Consider the following 19,083-nt stretch of genomic DNA (forward strand, 5'->3'; position numbering starts at 1 on the left):
TCTTTTTGTTTTATGGAACGGAGAGGAATAAGGTTTCTTGTTATTTGTTTGTTATTTTTTAATTTGTTTGAAATAAATGTTTATAAAATCTAAGATTTGTTTTTGTAAAGGCATTTCTAACTAACTAACTACTAACTAACTAACTAACTACTAACTAACTACTAACTACTAACTACTAACTAACTAACTAACTACTAACTAACTACTAACTAACTAACTACTAACTAACTAACTAACTAACTAACTAACTAACTAACTACTAACTAACTAACTACTAACTAACTAACTACTAACTAACTACTACTAACTAACTAACTAACTAACTAACTAACTAACTAACTAACTAACTAACTACTAACTACTAACTACTAACTACTAACTAACTAACTAACTAACTACTACTACTAACTAACTACTAACTAACTAACTAACTACACTAACTACTAACTAACTAACTAACTAACTAACTAACTAACTAACTAACTAACTAACGAACTAACTAACTACTAACTAACTAACTAACTAACTAACTACAACTAACTAACTAACTAACTAACTAACTAACTAACTAACTAACTAACTAACTAACTAACTAACTAACTAACTAACTAACTAACTAACTACTAACTAGCTAACTAACTAACTAACTAACTAACTAACTAACAACTAACTAACTAACTATCTAACTAACTAAACTAACTAACTAACTAACTAACACTACTAACTAACTAACTACTAACTAACTATCTAACTAACTAACTAACTAACTAACGAACTAACTAACTAACTAACTAACTAACTAACTAACTAACTAACTAACTACTAACTAACTACTAACTACTAACTAACTAACTAACTAACACTAACTAACTAACTAACTATAACTAACTACTAACTAACTAACTAACTAACTACAAAACAAACAACAAACAACTACTAACTACTAACTAACTAACTAACTACTTGACTAACTAACTAACTAACTAACTACTAACTTACTAACTAACTTACTAACTGACTAACTAACTAACTAACTACTAACTAACTAACTAACTAACTAACTAACTATTTTATAATTTGTTTTAAATAATTTTTAAGTTTTTTCCCTGTTTCTTTATAGATTTTTTACACATTTATTTTAACAAAATTTAACTAACTCTTAACATTGTAAATCTTTTTTAATAAAGAGAATTAAATATTATTTATACTAACTTTAGAGTTTTTAAATTTTTAACTATAGTAAAGTCCTCTATAATTTAATTTTTCTGTTCCCTAAGACAAGATCAGGTGGACGAATGTAAATCATAATGATAATTTTTTTACCAACCGATAACTCTTAAAGAAGAAAATTGGATTCGGATGACCTTATTCCTATTTGGTATAGGCGAAAATAACACAATTGTTTCGTTATCATTACATAATTCCTACAATTCTATAGAACTATTAATTAAATTTATAATTACAAAAGTTAAAACTTAAAAAAAAACAAATAAACTTAAAAACCCTAAACATATATTCCTGATAATAAAGATATAAAAAATATACAAAGGCAACCCAGGCTTTTTATGTCAATAATAAAAATGTCAAAAATTTTCATAAATAAACAACTGAGAAAAAATAAAAACGTATAATCCCAAAGAAAAAAAATATTTTGAAAATAAAAATAAAACTTTAGCGAATAAAATCAATTTAAAAGAAGATTTAAACAAGCAATCGTAAGAGGCAATAAAATATTACTAATGTGTATAAAATTAATTTGAAATTTGATATAATTTCAGCAAAAAACCAAAATAAAAAAAGGAATTGAAAGAATTTCAAATATAAATAAGATATTTTCAAATAAAATAACGTAAAATCGAGAATTTAAACGGAAAGATGTAAGAGTGCAATAAAATAGTATTAAAATACATATAATTAATTTGCAATATTCTGAAATTTTAGCGAAAACACAAAGTAAAGCTGAAAATGGAAGGAAATAAAATACAAGAAAATTCTAAGGAAAGAAGTCGGCAATTTCGAAATCAAAAAGACAATGTAAGTCCAACTGCAATGAAGTCGCCAAATAAAGCTGCTAATGCTAACATGGTTGTTTTAATGGCGTTGCTATTTGGACGAATAATGTCAAAAACGCTCTGTGTTCTTGAACTATTTCTAGGTTGGTTGCTATTGAAAATTTTGGAACAAAGGAACAACAAAATGGGCCACAATAGGATTTGGAAATTCCTTTTTATTGAGGACGATCAAAATCTTTTAGCTGTTCGCTCCAAGTTATATGCAATATCCGTAGTAATGGGGTATAATATGTTCTATGCGGCAATTTATGTCATGTGGATAATGTTACGTATACTATTGTCTACAGCACCGGGAAGATTAGACAACTACATTCGTTTTTAAATATTAAATAATTGTTTATACTTCTTCTGTTCTTGTGTTAAACTGTTTATTTCAAAATTAATGTTGATATGCATCTCCATTCTTTAAAACAAAAAAGTTTTAAATAGAATTTTGTTGTGTTTTTTCATAAATGATAAAATTTAAATGAAAAATGGAGATAAATTCTATTCAAAATCTTTTGTTTATGTTGTTATTTTTTAATTTGTTTGAAAATAAATGTTGTATAAAATCTAAGATTTGTTTTTGTAAAAGGCAATTTCTAACTAACTAACTAACTAACTAACTACTACTAACTAACTAACTAACTAACTAACTAACTAACTAACTAACTAACTAACTAACTAACTAACTAACTAACTAACTAACTAACTAACTAACTAACTAACTAACTAACTAACTACTAACTAACTAACTAACTAACTACTAACTAACTAACTAACTAACTACTAACTAACTAACTAACTACTAACTACTAACTAACTACTAACACTAACTAACTAACTAACTAACTAACTACTAACTAACTAACTAACTAACTACTAACTAACTAACTAACTAACTAACTAACTACTAACTAACTACTAACTAACTAACTAACTACTAACTAACTAACTAACTACTAACTAACTAACTAACTAACTAACTAACTAACTAACTAACTAACTAACTAACTAACTAACTAACTAACTACTAACTAACTAAACTAACTAACTAACTAACTAAACTAACTAACTACTAACTAACTAACTAACTAACTAACTAACTAACTAACTAACTAACTAACTAAACTAACTAACTAACTAACTAACTACTAACTAACTACTAACTAACACTAACTAACTAACTAACTAACTAACTAACTAACTAACTAACTAACTAACTAACTAACTAACTAACTAACTATACTAACTAACTAACTAACTAACTAACTAACTAACTAACTAACTAACTAACTAACTAACTAACTAATAACTAACAAACTAACTAACTAACTGACTAACTAACTAACTACTAACTAACCTAACTAACGAACTAACTAACTGACTAACTAACTAACTAACTAACTACTAACTAACTAACTAACTAACTAACTTAACTAACTTACTAACTAACTAACTAACTAACTATTTTATAATTTGTTTTAAATAAATTTAAAAAACTAATATTTTCATTTCTAACTAAATATGTTACACTGCTACCACTACAGAACTTTTTCATCTAAAAGTTGCGGTGTTAGAATTTTTCAAAATTAGAGATGAACTATCGAAAAACTAAAGATCTATTTAATGTTTATTTATTAAATATGTGAATAACCTTTTATTACAACAAAAGAAATAAAAGACATTTTTGAAAATTTAATATAAAATAAATTTATTTAAAACAATTAGAATTAATAACAAATCAAATATTTTCAAAAGATTTCTCTTATCACTCTCTATTCGTTAAAAGAAAAATGTTTGAAAGGAATTTTTTTATTCGAAAATAAAATTTATGAAAAAATCCCTTTCAAAGTGTTAAATTTTAAAGAACAGAGATTGATATTAGTTAAAAAATAACAAATAATTTGGAAATTAAACAATTAAACGAACAAAAAACAATTAAAATTACAAATGTTGTCCAATTATTTAAAAGGAATGTGTTTAAAAAAAAGATCCTGGTGCCGATGCCAATAATATTCGTATGATTATCCTTATCATATAAATCCAAACATAAATAATGTTATATCCCATTACTAACGACACCATATATAATTTTGAGCGTATTGCTAAAAGGTCCTGATCATCTTCAATTATAAGAAACTTCCATATAGTTTTGTTGTCCATTTTATTTTTTCTTTGTTCTAATATATTCAGCAGCACCCAATCTATAAAGATTTCAATAAAACAAAGCGTTTTTGAAAATAAACGACCAAGCATTAATGCCATAAAAAATAACTATAGTAATATTTGATGTGATGTTTGGTGTCTTCAGTGGCTTTTGACTTACATTGCCCTTTTCGTAATTGAAATTATTCGCCACTTCCTTAGCATCTTCATTCATTTTGAGATCTTGCATTTTGTTGTTTATTTTGCTAAAATTAATAAAGAATTTCAAATTAATTTTATAATTTTCTATAATATTTTATTGCCATCTTAACCTTTTCTTCTTGAAATCTTCTTTTAAATTGATTTTATTTGCAATATTTTATTTTGATTTCAAATTATTTTTTCCGTTTTTATTTAGTGTTTTTTTTGCTTAAATTATATAAAATTTCAAATAAATTTTATGTATTTCTAATATATTTTATTGCTTTCTCACCTTTTACTGCTTTCAATATTCTTTTAAATCGTTTTTATTTGAAATATTTTATTTTTTTTGAAATTCGTTTTTTTCTTTGTGAAAAAACGTTTTTATTTTTTCTCAATTTATTTATTTATGAAAATTTTTGACACTTTACTATTGACATATAAAGCCGGGGTTACCTTTGTGGAATTTATTTGTCTGAAATGTTTAGGGTTCCCAAATTTGTTTTATATTTAATATTGTTATAAGAAAAATAAATTAGAACAAATTATAAAATGTTTATACTTTTTCTGTTCTTGTGTTAAAATGTTAATTTCAAAATTAATGTTGATATTCATCTCCTTTCTTTAAAACAAAAAACTTTTAAATAGAATTTTGTTGTGTTTTTCATAAATGATAAAATTTAAATGAAAAATGGAGATAAATTCTATTCAAAATCTTTTTGTTTATGGAACGGAGAGGAATAAAGGTTTCTTGATATTTGTTTATTTTTAACTAACTAACTAACTAACTAACTAACTAACTGACTAACTAACTAACTAACTAACTAACTAACTAACTAACTAACTAACTACAAACAAACAAACAAACAAACAAACAAACAAAACAAACAAACAAACAAACAAACTAACTAACTAACTAACTAACTAACTAACTAACTAACTAACTAACTAACTAACTAACTAACTAACTAACTGACTAACTAACTAACTAACTAACTAACTAACTAACTAACTAACTAACTAACTGACTAACTAACTAACTATTTTATAATTTGTTTTAAATAATTTAAAACTAATATTTTCATTTCTAACTAAATATGTTACACTGCTACCACTACAGAACTTTTCATCTAAAAGTTGCGGTGTTAGAATTTTCAAAATTAGAGATGAACTATCGAAAAACTAAAGATCTATTTAATGTTTATTTATTAAATATGTGAATAACCTTTTATTACAACAAAAGAAATAAAAGACATTTTTGAAAATTTAATATAAAATAAATTTTTTTTAAACAATTAGAATTAATAACAAATCAAATATTTTCAAAAGATTTCTCTTATCACTCTCTATTCGTTAAAAGAAAAATGTTTGAAAGGAATTTTTTATTCGAAAATTCGAAAATTTATGAAAAAATCCCTTTCAAAGTGATAAATTTTAAAGAACAGAGATTGATATTAGTTAAAAAATAACAAATAATTTGGAAATTAACAATTAAACGAAAAAAAAACAATTAAAATTACAAATGTTGTCCAATTATTTAAAAGGAATGTGTTTAAAAAAAGATCCTGGTGCCGATGCCAATAATATTCGTATGATTATCCTTATCATATAAATCCAAACATAAATAATGTTATATCCCATTACTAACGACACCATATATAATTTTGAGCGTATTGCTAAAAAGGTCCTGATCATCTTCAATTATAAGAAACTTCCATATAGTTTGGTTGTCCATTTTATTTTTCTTTGTTCTAATATATTCAGCAGCAACCAATCTATAAAGATTTCAATAAAACAAAGCGTTTTTGAAAATAAACGACCAAGCATTAATGCCATAAAAATAACTATATTAATATTTGATGTGATGTTTGGTGTCTTCAGTGGCTTTTGACTTACATTGCCCTTTTCGTAATTGAAATTATTCGCCACTTCCTTAGCATCTTCATTCATTTTGAGATCTTGCATTTGTTGTTTATTTTGCTAAAATTAATAAAGAATTTCAAATTAATTTTATAATTTTCTATAATATTTTATTGCCATCTTACCTTTTCTTCTTGAAATCTTCTTTTAAATTGATTTATTTGCAAATATTTTATTTTGATTTCAAATTATTTTTTTCGTTTTTATTTTGTGTTTTTTTTGCTTAAATTATATAAAATTTTCAAATAAATTTTATGTATTTCTAATATATTTTATTGCTTTCTCACCTTTACTGCTTTCAATATTCTTTATAAATCGTTTTTATTTTGAAATATTTTATTTTTCTTTGAAATTCGTTTTTTTCTTTGTGAAAAAACGTTTTTATTTTTTTCTCAATTTATTTATTTATGAAATTTTTGACACTTTACTATTGACATATAAAGCCGGGGTTACCTTTGTGGAATTTATTTGTCTGAAATGTTTAGGGTTCCCAAATTTGTTTATATTTCATGTTATAAGAAAAATAAATTAGAACAAATGATAATAATGATAATCGGAGAATTTTAGCTTTCAGATTCGATGGTTAATTTAGCAACTATATGCTGATGAAATGCATAGCGTAATGTGTTTAATTCTTAATACTTTTGCCTTCTTAATGCTGATTTCAATTCAGGGGGGTTTCAAACTTTCGATTTGTTGTTTTATAATTAGAACAGTGATGATCTGAATCCTTAGAGATGATCTGTATATTTAATTATTAATATGAAGGGTATTCAAGCCGAATACCAGCACCACTTTTACTAAAATTGAAAAGTTGCAAGTATTAACCTATCTCAAATAAATGATAAAACATTTTACAGTTTTTTCGAATAACTTAATTGCAAACTTTATTATATCTTTTTTTATATATACGTACATTTTCATCATTATAGTTTTGTTCCTTTATCAGAAATTAAACAAAATTATTGTCCGTCTTTAATTAAATCATTATACAAAATACAGAATTTAGAATTCACATCGATACATTTGTGAAATTGTTAAATATAACAAAAAACAAAAAGACAATGTCATTTCATCGTTCAAATTGGCCGATTGACTACGGGTGATATGAACAAGCGATATGAATAAAATTAAAATACTAATAATCTGCAAGAAAATCTCATGTTTGGCTAAATGTTTGGGTTTCGTTTTTTTTTTAATCTAAATATGAAATATGTTTTATATTAGTTATTAATTAGTATATATATTTTTAAAATACATACATATAAATAAAAATTAACAAGATATTTTTTGTAAATGAAAATAAAGACAAATAAAGAACTAAATAAACTAATTTCACACTTAGTAGAGCTTAGTGTAAAATTTTTACAAAATCACGTTTAACAGGAAAAAAGAATTATTAACATTTTAATATAAAAAAATTAATCTATTTATATTTTTGCATAAATTCAGCATGGAATTTTTGGAATTTGTTCATCATATCTTTCAAGACGGCGGTTTGAGGTAAAATGGTGCTGCGGGAAATGATAGGTACCGGGTTTTTGGCCAAAACCGCTGCCAGCAACGATGCAAATACCTAAAGTAACAATTAAATAATGGAAATAAAGATTTTCGTTACAGAAAAGAATTATGGATACTTACCAGTAGATTCTAGCAATTCAGAGGCGTAGAAAGTATCAGGGGCCATATTCTTGGATTTGGCGATTTCGATAGCCTTGGGAGGAATTTCGATTTGTGGGAACACATACATGGCACCTTGTACTTTATTAACTTTGTAGCCCTCAAAACTGCTCAAAGTGTTGTAGACCAATTCAGCACGTTCCTTAAGAGCGCCCAAAATACCATCTCTTTCCTTGATGTATTGATTGTAGGAAGGCTCACCAGGCTTGGGGGGATTGACCTGCAATTTAACAAATAAATTGAGCTTGCTGTTTCTTTCTTTCCACAAAAATAATTTTTAAAAACTTACCAAAGCACTGACAGCTACTTGACCGGCAGTGGTACCACACAAAGAAGCGGTGATAGATTTGGTCAACATGGCCATAACCTTAGGACACATATTGATGATTTCCATATAACCACCACGAATACCACATTCACCCAAATAACCCTTTGAGGTAGACATAAAGCTGGCCATTCCATATCTTTATAGGGACCACCCATTTCGGTCATGACCTTTTTGAAGGAGAAGAATTTTGAATCCTTATCGTAAACATTGTCCTGATACACTTCATCGGCCAATACAACTAAGTTGTTGTCATAGGCAAATTTAATAATTTCTTCGATGTTTTGTCTGGTCAAAACTTGACCGGTGGGATTGCCGGGATTGATAACAACAATGGCACGTGGATTACAAGTCTTTTTAGCCTCATCATAGGAACGTTGCAATTCCTTGCGACTTAGACTCCAGCCAGTTTCTTCTTCCAAATAATAGTCAACCTTTTGCATGCCATACTCAGCAATGGTGGCCGAGTACAAAGGATATTGGGGAATGGGTACCATAACACCGGTGGCTTGCCATCAACATGACATCTAAAGTACAACAACAATAAAAAAAATTAAAAATAAACTATTTTAAAACAACAAACTCACCTAATCAAAGCCAATACACTTTGATGCCGGGAGAAGCACCGGCAGTCAAAAAGATATTATGCCAATCACAAGGTACACCATCACGTTGGGTAATGAAATCAGCTACTTGTTTGCGTACAACTTCCAAACCAGCAGAGTCAGTATAAGAACCGACGGAACCTCCTTGACAACAGCCCAAAACAGCCTTAGCACGAGCCTTAACATCATCAGGATATTGGGGAGAATTGAGGAGTTCTGGTTCGAAGGTTAATTCAAAAGCTTAAAAAATTAAAGAAAATTGTTATAAATTTTAAAACAAAAAAAATTGACTTAATTCCATTAAAATGCAGGCAAATAAAATCTATAAAATTGGCATGCCGTGGGCTATTATATATAGTATGTCTATATGAACTTTTTTACGGAATAATAAACACGCTACAAAACACACTCGTTTGTTAGTAGACGTTAAAATGTATGTATGTTGATATTTTAAAAACAATTTACAATTACATTCAATTAGTTTGGAAAATTAAGTTGTTGTTTATTTGGTACATTCGTTCATACATAGACTGTTTTGTTTTATTATTCCAATATTTACTTAAATTATTTATACAGCTTTCTGCCATATACGTAGTTACATTAGGTGGGCCCAAAACTAAAGTTTCAGGCGTATTTCCATATCCACTTAAGAACATTTTTATAAGATTCTTTTCTAGATTTCGATCTTAACAGTATATAAATATTTACTGGGATAATTTATATTTAAAAATTTCTATAAATTTCAAAATCTTTGCAGTTGCTAAGTGGGCAATATATTTAGCATGTTGCATGTTACACAAAGTATCTTTAAAATTCCTAAACAAAAAATCAAGCGGAATGCATGTCAATGGCCTTAAAGTAGACAATAGTAGACTGTTATGCTTAAACCTAAGAGCTTTTTGAACTCAATTGCTGTCAGTTTTGCGCTGTAATTTGTGTGATTCGTGTCCTTAAAAATCATATTCTGATTTATTTTAATAGTTAATTTTTTCAATACATTTAAATGGTTTGGTTTTATTAAAAAAATTAAGTGATTTTATTTAATATATAAAAAGAAAATACTGAACACTTTTTATCCGATATAAATTTTAATTGAATTCTCTGCGACTTCATTAATACTTGGCGCTTGGATTTTTTAATCTACATCTAAAATCTTAAAAAACAAAGTTCTATAGTTGTTTAAAACAACTTTAAGTAGAAATAATATTAAAAATATGAAGTAAGAAAAGAAAACCTAACCTAATAAAACCTTGAGACAGCAAGAGCAAATTTCTCATGAAAAGCTTAAAGCGAGAGCGTATGTATTTTCTATAGAAAATTTTGAGGTAAGCTTTTCGTATAGGAAAGCTTGAGCTATCTAGAACACTTCTTTATAGGAAAGCTTAGCGGGAGCACTTTTCCTATAGAAAATCTTCTTATAGAAAAGCTTGAGCTAGTAAGAGCACTTTCCTATGGAAGAGCTTGAACTAGCGAGAGCAATTTTCACTTTTTGAGCTAGCGAAAGCACTCTTCCTATAAAAAGAGATTGAGCTAGCGGGAGCACTCTTCCTATAGAAAACCTTGAGCTAGTGGAAACACTTTCGTATAGAAAAGCTTGAACTAGCGAGAGGACATTTTCTACAGGAAAACTTTAGCTAGCGGAAACACTTTTTCTTTAGAAAAACTTGAGCTAGCGGAAACACTTTTTATACATAAAAGCCATAGCTATTGAGAGCGTTATCGTATAGAAAAGCTTGAGCTTGATTCACTTCACAAATTCCCCATAAATTCACCAGTAATATGTGGAAAACTTATTAACTAATAAAAATTATTAATATAAACTTACTTGACGAAGGAAGGTAATGGGTTTTTGTCCCATAGCATGGCAATCACCAATATTAGCACGAATAACATAATCGAATGGTTTTTTGACACCCTGTAAGTAAAAAACGTAAATAATTAGACAATTAATTAAATGACATTTATATAAAGGAAAAAGCAGTAATCATATACATTTATATTTATCACATTATCCTGGCTCTTAATAAACATAAAATATAGAAAGTAAAGATAATATGGTTCATAAAATTACTAAAATAATTAGACATAATATGTTCGCCTTTCCCACATGTACATATACATACGTACATATGTAATTACATTTTATGTACGTACATATTTTACTAATAGCTTTGGTAGAGAAATTAAGAAATTAAACTCTGAAATCTGTTATATTAAATATAATAAATTATACACAACAATTAATAAATAATGAAACAAAACTTTCTTAATACAAAAACAATTATCTGAGAATAAAACCACAAAAATTACTAATTTCCACATGAAAACCTAGTCATATTACACTAATTATTGATAATTAAACGATAGGCTAACTAATGAAATATATGAGAAATATAATACATATTATAAAGTAATAACATTACAACATCAATAAAAAAAATAAGTTTAAATTTAAAAACAAATAACATTGAAATAACCTTTTACGATATAACAACCGCATTACAAAATAATATTACAATTTCAAGAAAAGCAAAAGTTTCAAATGGAATTATAATAAAACGTAAATATTGTAAATCACACATCAATCCAGTAAGTCGATGATGACGTTGTTAAAGCAAACAATTTAAATAATAGTAAATAATAAATAACAACAAATCCACTTGATGGCACTTTAAGAATGTAATTTAATTCATCCGTTTAATAACTTTTATAGAACGCATATCAATGGTTAATTTATTATTTGTTTGAATAAGTGAGAGTATTATTTTACGTTTAAATATTGATATGTAGACGGAGTATTTTTATATAAAGAGATTTTTCTTGTAAATATTTAATTGTAAATTATATATTTTTTCATTCAAATAAATCGAATACATCTTCAAGTAGCGTCAAGGAGAGATTCTATTCCTTTAGGAAAGCTTAAGCTAGCGATAGTTTATTCCTATTGCGAGAGTATATTCCTTCAGGAAAGCTTGAGCTAGCGAGAGTCTATTCCAATAAGAAAGATTGAACCAACGAGAGTCTATCCCAATCGGAAAGCTTGAATTAGCAAGAGTCTATTCCTATATGAAAACTTGGGTTAGCGAGAGTCTATTCCAATAGGAAAGCTTGTGTTAGCGAGAGTCTATTCCTATAGGAAAGCATCAGCTGTCGAGGGCCTATTCTAGGCATGGAATAGTACTTTAGTACTATTCCTAGCCTATATAGTCTAGTCTATAGTCTAACTTATTGTCTACTCTATAGTTCAGTTTATAGCCTCTTCTAACTTATAGTCAGTCTATAGTCTAGTCTATAGTCTAGTCTAGTCTATAGTCTAGTCTATAGTCTAGTCTATAGTCTAGTCTATAGTCTAGTCTATAGTCTAGTCTATAGTCTAGTCTATAGTCAGTCTATAGTCTAGTCTATAGTCTAGTCTATAGTCTAGTCTATAGTCTAGTCTATAGTCTAGTCTATAGTCTAGTCTATAGTCTAGTCTATAGTCTAGTCTATAGTCTAGTCTATAGTCTAGTCTATAGTCTAGTCTATCTAGTCTATAGTCTAGTCTATAGTCTAGTCTATAGTCTAGTCTATAGTCTAGTCTATAGTCTAGTCTATAGTCTAGTCTATAGTCTAGTCTATAGTCTAGACTATAGTCTAGTCTATAGTCTAGTCTATAGTCTAGTCTATAGTCTAGTCTATAGTCTAGTCTATAGTCTAGACTATAGTCTAGTCTATAGTCTAGTCTATAGTCTAGTCTATGTCTAGTCTATAGTCTAGTCTATAGTCTGTCTATAGTCTAGTCTATAGTCTAGTCTATAGTCTAGTCTATAGTCTAGTCTATAGTCTAGTCTATAGTCTAGTCTATAGTCTAGTCTATAGTCTAGTCTATAGTCTAGTCTATAGTCTAGTCTATAGTCTAGTCTATAGTCTAGTCTATAGTCTAGTCTATAGTCTAGTCTATAGTCTAGTCTATAGTCTAGTCTATAGTCTAGTCTATAGTCTAGTCTATAGTCTAGTCTATAGTCTAGTCTAGTCTATAGTCTAGTCTATAGGCTAGTCTATAGCCTAGTCTATAGTATAGTCTATAGTCTAGTCTATAGTCTAGTCTATAGTCTAGTCTATAGTCTAGTCTATAGTCTAGTCTATAGTCTAGTCTATAGTCTAGTCTATAGTCTAGTCTATAGTCTAGTCTATAGTCTAGTCTAGTCTATAGTCTAGTCTATAGTCTAGTCTATAGTTTAGTCTATAGTCTAGTCTATAATCTAGTCTATAGTCTAGTCTATAGTCTAGTCTATAGTCTAGTCTATAGTCTAGTCTATAGTCTAGAGTATAGTCTAGTCTATAGTCTAGTCTATAGTCTAGTCTGTAGTCTAGTCTATAGTCTAGTCTATAGTCTAGTCTGTAGTCTAGTCTGTAGTCTAGTCTATAGTCTAGTCTATAGTCTAGTCTATAGTCTAGTCTATATTCTAGTCTATAGTCTAGTCTATAGTCTAGTATATAGTCTAGTCTATAGTCTAGTCTATAGTCTAGTCTACATTCTAGTCAATAGTCTAGTCTAGTCTATAGTCTAGTCTAGTCTATAGTCTAGTCTATAGTCTAGTCTATAGTCTAGTCTATAGTCTAGTCTATAGTCTAGTCTATAGTCTAGTCTAAAGTCTATATTTCTAGTCTATAGTCTAGCCTATAGTCTAGTCTATTAGTCTAGTCTAGTCTCGTCTATTAGTCTAGTCTATAGTCTAGTCTATAGTCTAGTCTATAGTCTAGTTCATAGTCTAGTCTATACGTCTAGTCTAGTCTATAGTCTAGTCTATAGTTCAGTCTATAGTTCTAGTCTATAGTCTAGTCTATAGTCTAGTTATAGTTCTAGTCTATAGTCTAGTCTATAGTCTAGTCTATAGTCTAGTCTAGTCTATCGTGTCTAGTCTATTAGCTCTTAGTCTATAGTCTAGTCTAGTCTATAGGTCTTAGTCTATAGTCTAGTCTATAGTCTCGTCTATCGTCTTAGTCTATAGTCTAGTCTATAGTCTGTCTATTTGTCTAGTCTATTGGTCTAGTTTATTCCTACAGGAAGATTAAGCTATAGCAATGCTTGCCCTAGCCGTCCTATTCCTATCGACTATTATTTTAGATTTTAATTATTTTGTAAAATTTGTGTTGAAAATGCATTTTTATAAATAAGAAATTCCACTTCCACAAAATTTCATATAAAAAACAGCGTTTTTGAATCAATATTTTCACATTTTATTTAGGTTGGTGGGTGGTATTTTACTTTAAACACGTAGCCAATTGGAAAACATGCATTAGATGTAATGAATAATTGTATTATATTTATAACTTAATTAAAAGCAAGATTTGTTTTACCCTATTGCATCTAATAAAAAATTTTTAATATTTCGAATTGAAATGCAAATTAAATGCAAGAATTTTGTTTATAATTTTTTTGTGTTGAGTTTAATTAATAAAAATATATAAATAACTTTTAGGCAAATTTGAAGGTTCAAATTGAAACTATAATAAAATAGTCTATCTATGTATATTCCAAATCACAGACGGAAGGAAATATTTTTTTGGTTATTAATATTTTTATATTTTAAAAATCAAAAAATCTACAAATTTTTTCTAATAGGTCAAACATTTCCATTTAGGGTTAAACTTAAACATTATTCAGTTTGTACCAGTTTTTCTAAATTAATATTTATAATTTGTATTTTTTTGTTGTTTCTATTTTAAATATCAGTTGTAGTTATCAGTTGTTGTTGATAATTTAATCAAGTGTTGGTGCTATGTTGTTATTTTTATCAAAAAAAAGTACTACTTATTGTTTTCATTATTGTTTACTACCTATAATTTAGAGGAATGTTTATAGATAGTTATAGTTACTAAGTGAGGTTCTTATCGTTGTTATAGATCTACATATATAAGAAAGGAACAACTTCAAATCGTATAATTTTCAAAAATAATTTCAATACTTGTCCACTAATGATTTATTATTGAATTTATGTTTAATTTAGCTTTTGATTTGATTTCTAAACTAAAACTATAATTTGACAGCAAAAATGATTAGTCGGTTTTAATTAGATATAAAAAGAATAGTTGAATAATGGATAACAATGTAATTTGAAGAAATTTTTAAATCCTTTTTGAAATTATATGTTTTTGATTGTCAAACAATCTCAATCATTTGACATCATTATCTCATATTGAAAATATGTTTTTTTCATATTGTAAAACATAATGATACTGTTTTAAAACAAATACTATTTTAGCTATTATATAAATGACAACTTAACAACTTGAACCATAGTAAAACTAATAAAAACAAGTAAGAAAGTATAGTCGGGCGTGGCCGACCATATGATACCCTACACCAGTTATGAATATTAAATGTGATTTATTTTTCATAATAAAGCATTTATCTTCAATATTCCCTTGTTCCGATACATTTAAGCAATTTATGGATGAAAAAACTAATTTTCTGAAAGAGGCTTTATATGGGGGCTAGGGGCAAATATGGACCAAGCCCGATAAAATTTTTGTGAATATATTTATATTGACATAATATTTTATTGTGCTGAATTTCATCGCGATATTTGTGTTTATAAGCTAATTTGGGACATTCACGTAATTTTCTGAAGGGGACTTTTGTATGGGAGCTAGGGTCAAATGTGGCCCGATCTTTATGAAATTGGCAGGGTCATCAAGACTTCTATAAAACTTAGTTGTGCCGTATTTTATCGATATATCTATATTTAACATAATTATGAGCTCAGAAGCCCTTTCGGGGGGTTCTGTTGTATGGGGGCTAAGTGAAATAATGGACCGATTTTAACCATTTTCAATAGGCTTCGTCCTTAGGTCAAATAAAACGTGCGTGCCAAATTTCATCCAATTATCTTGAAAATTGCGACCTGTACCTTGCGCACAAGGTTTACATGGACAGCCAGCCAGCCAGCCAGACGGACGGACGGACATAGCTTAATCGACTCAGAAAACGATTCTAAGCCGATTGGTATACTTACGAATATTTTTGTATGTTACAAACATCAGCACAAATCCAATATACCCTCCCCACTAAAGTGGTGTAGGGTACAAAGAACTTTTACATATTTCAAAATTGTATTCTTTAACTGTTTTACAACATGTTAATGTTTCAAAAATACTTTGCTAAAAACATATGATTTTCGATATGTAAAAAATAACCTAGTTAACTCAATTCCAATTAATCTATACATTTGCCTTCCAGTTACTTTCAAAAACTATATCATATATACGAGTCAAGTTCACTGAACGACCTTCGCAATAGTATATGCTACAAATGTTTTGCGCACAAATGCAACTTAAAATTGGCACTCTCTGTAATTGTGTATACACAAGAATATGTATGAAGGTTTGTGTCTAGAAACATTTAAACTTGTAATAAACTATATTAGTTGTCATATTTAGGGGCATCAATGTTGGCACTATACTATTTAATAAAAGTACATCATTAGAACGCTATTATAATACAAGTACGCGTCATACTTGTTAGAGAAGGAATAAAATTAATTGTTTACCATATATAATGGGTTTTAGATTTTATATATACAAATATGGTTTGATATAAAGCATACACATGTTCTCTATGCATTTTTCATATTATATGTACATATAGTGTAACAATATTAAAGACTACAACTTTATTTCTTGCAGATTTAGAAAAAATGTCCAGCAGCATTTTTCCTAGAAGGTTTGCAAGTGCAGTTTACTATTTATATTAAATTCTGATGTTGTTTGATATTTTAAGATTTGATTTTTCTTTTTTTCATTAAATTAAGTTATAAAAAGGCGTAGATCCATTGGAAAACGATGATGTTCATGGTGATTCCCTTCGTAGATAGTGGAAATCCAAATATGGAGAAACAAATTACTGGAAAAAAAAAAAAAAAAACTCAAAGAAAGTGAAGAGAATGATGGAAACAGGTCGATTCCCAAGAGGTTTCAACCTACAAGTTTTACAGAATCAATTTCCTTAAGAAAAAAATTTTATCAAAATCTGGATCTTCCTATAAAATACCACTCGAAGATAAATCCCTAATAAAACCTAGTAGTCTGCCCATTTCCTAACCATTCTGTGTTCTAGGTTTAGAAGGTTTGTGCACCATAAAAAGGAGACCATAAAGTTCATTGTAAATCCCTCCGTTAAAAGTGAGGTACTAACGATAGAGAAACAAAACACTGGAAAGCAGAAGAAGAACATAAAGAAATAGGCAAAACAGAACGATTCATTCTACAAGTTTTATTGAATCAATTCCCTAAAGAAAAAATTGTAAGAGAATCTGAATCGCTCTACTAAAACCGATCCGAAGATAAATCCCTGATAAATCTAGTAGACTGCGAGTGTTGAGACCCGCAATTTCCTCCATGGTGCATATTTCATAGTAATTTCAATCACTTGGATATCATAAGGTGTATTCCCATCGTAAAGTATAACGAAACAAAATACTGGAAAAACAAAAAGAACGTAAATAAAGAGAAGAGAGGAAACAGGTCAATTTCGAAGGCGTTTCAACCTGGACTAATCAAGACTAATCAACCAAGAATTGTGAGAGAATCTGGATCTCCCTAAAAACCCAGTCGTAGAAATGACTAATTCCCCTAATAAATTTTAGTAGACTGCGTCATGGAACTAATTTCCAGTTTCTCTGCATCTTTGCATAACCTGCAAGTGTCCTTTTAACTGTTCCTCTTTCTAACAAAGATCCTAATAGAGCAATGACCCGTTAATATTTCTTTCAGAATCTTTAGAATGCGCTTATCCCAACCAATAAGTATCTCGATAGACATTACATCAAGTAAGCAGAAGTTAAGATAAAGTTTTTTTATTATTTAAGATCTTGCATCTGCTCTGGATATCTCCCTTAGGTTTTGTCAAAAGCGGTATCCACAGATTCTTTCTCCAAAAGGCGGAAAATTTGTATAATAACTATGGCACATGTAGAGAAGCCAAGTTACTGTGGCCTTCTTTTAATGAGAAACGTACAAGATACCTTATAACTCGAAATAGGCGAGATATATCTAGGTTGATATCAGTAATAACAGAACACTGGATGCTTGTGATCTTGCGCTCCCCTTCAACGAATACTGTGGCGCTGCTCTAACAGCTCGTGATTTTGACAATAGTCTCTTTGCATTGGTCTTGCTTCAAATGCAATGTTTTGCAAGTGGAGTGCCTGTATGCTTAGCTTATTTTCATACTGTTGCTACGTAGTAAAAAGTGCAATATGTATGGTATATTTTCATTGTCATTCACAAAATTTATAGAAATTATAATAATACATATGTGTATAAAAAATTTTTGCTCTCCAAAGAAAAACATGCGCAAAAAAATTCTTTTCCAAGAAAGTATAAAGAGATTTATCTTCATCTTTGTCACAGTTAATGTTGTCTGTGTTGTTGCCTTTATTTAGATATTGGCGGGTATGGTATGTGGAAGCACTTCCTAGGCTGCATATTATAATAATATATTTTCTTTATACTGTTAAATTTTCCAGTTTATTTCTTTTTTCAGAAAACATAATAAAGAAAACATAATAAAGAAAACATATTGTGTGTGTATGAGTGATTTTTTAATCTTTAACATAAATGCTTTGTAACAAATCTAAACACTTTGAAATGTGTAGTGATGAGAATGGATGCTAAAGTCTGCTGATAAATGTTCTTTTGTTTGAGACACGTTTTATATTCGATTTTATTGTATATCGATGAAATTGCCTTTTCATCTTTTTTGTTTTTTCAACGTCACATTATACTATAGTCTGTTTTCTTTTTTTTTTTGGATTAAGAGTTTGTTTTATAAATTTAAAGAATATTTTTTTTAAATCGATATTAAGTGTTATATAATATAGCAGCAGACTACTACGTAGTTAATGTGTGTTGAAAATGGGCCGTAGAGAATGAAGAAAAGAAAATTGCAGACACCAACATTGAAGTTGTTTTTTTGTTAAAGGTTATTGTTTTCATTTTCTATATTAAATTGCTTAGTGATTATTTTGAAGTAATTTTTTAATTTAGATAAACAGTAAATAATTGAAATTTTATTGTTTGCATAAAAGCTGATTGTTTAAATAACAAATAAATCAATTAATGATAAAGAAACTTTGCAATTGTTTAAAATAACAATATCATTGCAAAAATT

At 28.1% G+C, this 19,083-nt stretch overlaps 1 protein-coding gene and 1 long non-coding RNA gene across 2 annotated transcripts; both read right to left on the reverse strand.

Moving 5' to 3' along the window:
• Positions 1-3,998: 3,998 nt before the first annotated feature.
• LOC119615180 lies at positions 3,999-4,570 on the reverse strand. Its single transcript, XR_005232390.1, has 3 exons — positions 4,532-4,570; positions 4,381-4,465; positions 3,999-4,258 (listed from the first exon to the last, which is right to left on the reverse strand). It is a non-coding gene; the product is annotated as an uncharacterized LOC119615180 (long non-coding RNA).
• Positions 4,571-7,172: 2,602 nt separating this feature from the next.
• LOC119615178 (alanine aminotransferase 2-like) lies at positions 7,173-9,586 on the reverse strand. The gene is given in 9 exon segments (XM_037971258.1): positions 7,173-7,839; positions 7,841-7,896; positions 7,962-8,220; positions 8,290-8,456; positions 8,459-8,827; positions 8,830-8,852; positions 8,913-8,931; positions 8,934-9,170; positions 9,490-9,586. Coding segments are annotated over 9 exon segments (1,320 nt in total). The 3' UTR covers positions 7,173-7,746.
• Between the last annotated feature and the right edge of the window lie 9,497 nt (positions 9,587-19,083).

This window comes from Lucilia sericata, unplaced genomic scaffold (assembly GCF_015586225.1).
Source record: "Lucilia sericata isolate MDLA Ls3-8-SP2 unplaced genomic scaffold, ASM1558622v1 Contig004290F_arrow, whole genome shotgun sequence".
Lineage (NCBI taxonomy): Eukaryota > Metazoa > Arthropoda > Insecta > Diptera > Calliphoridae > Lucilia > Lucilia sericata.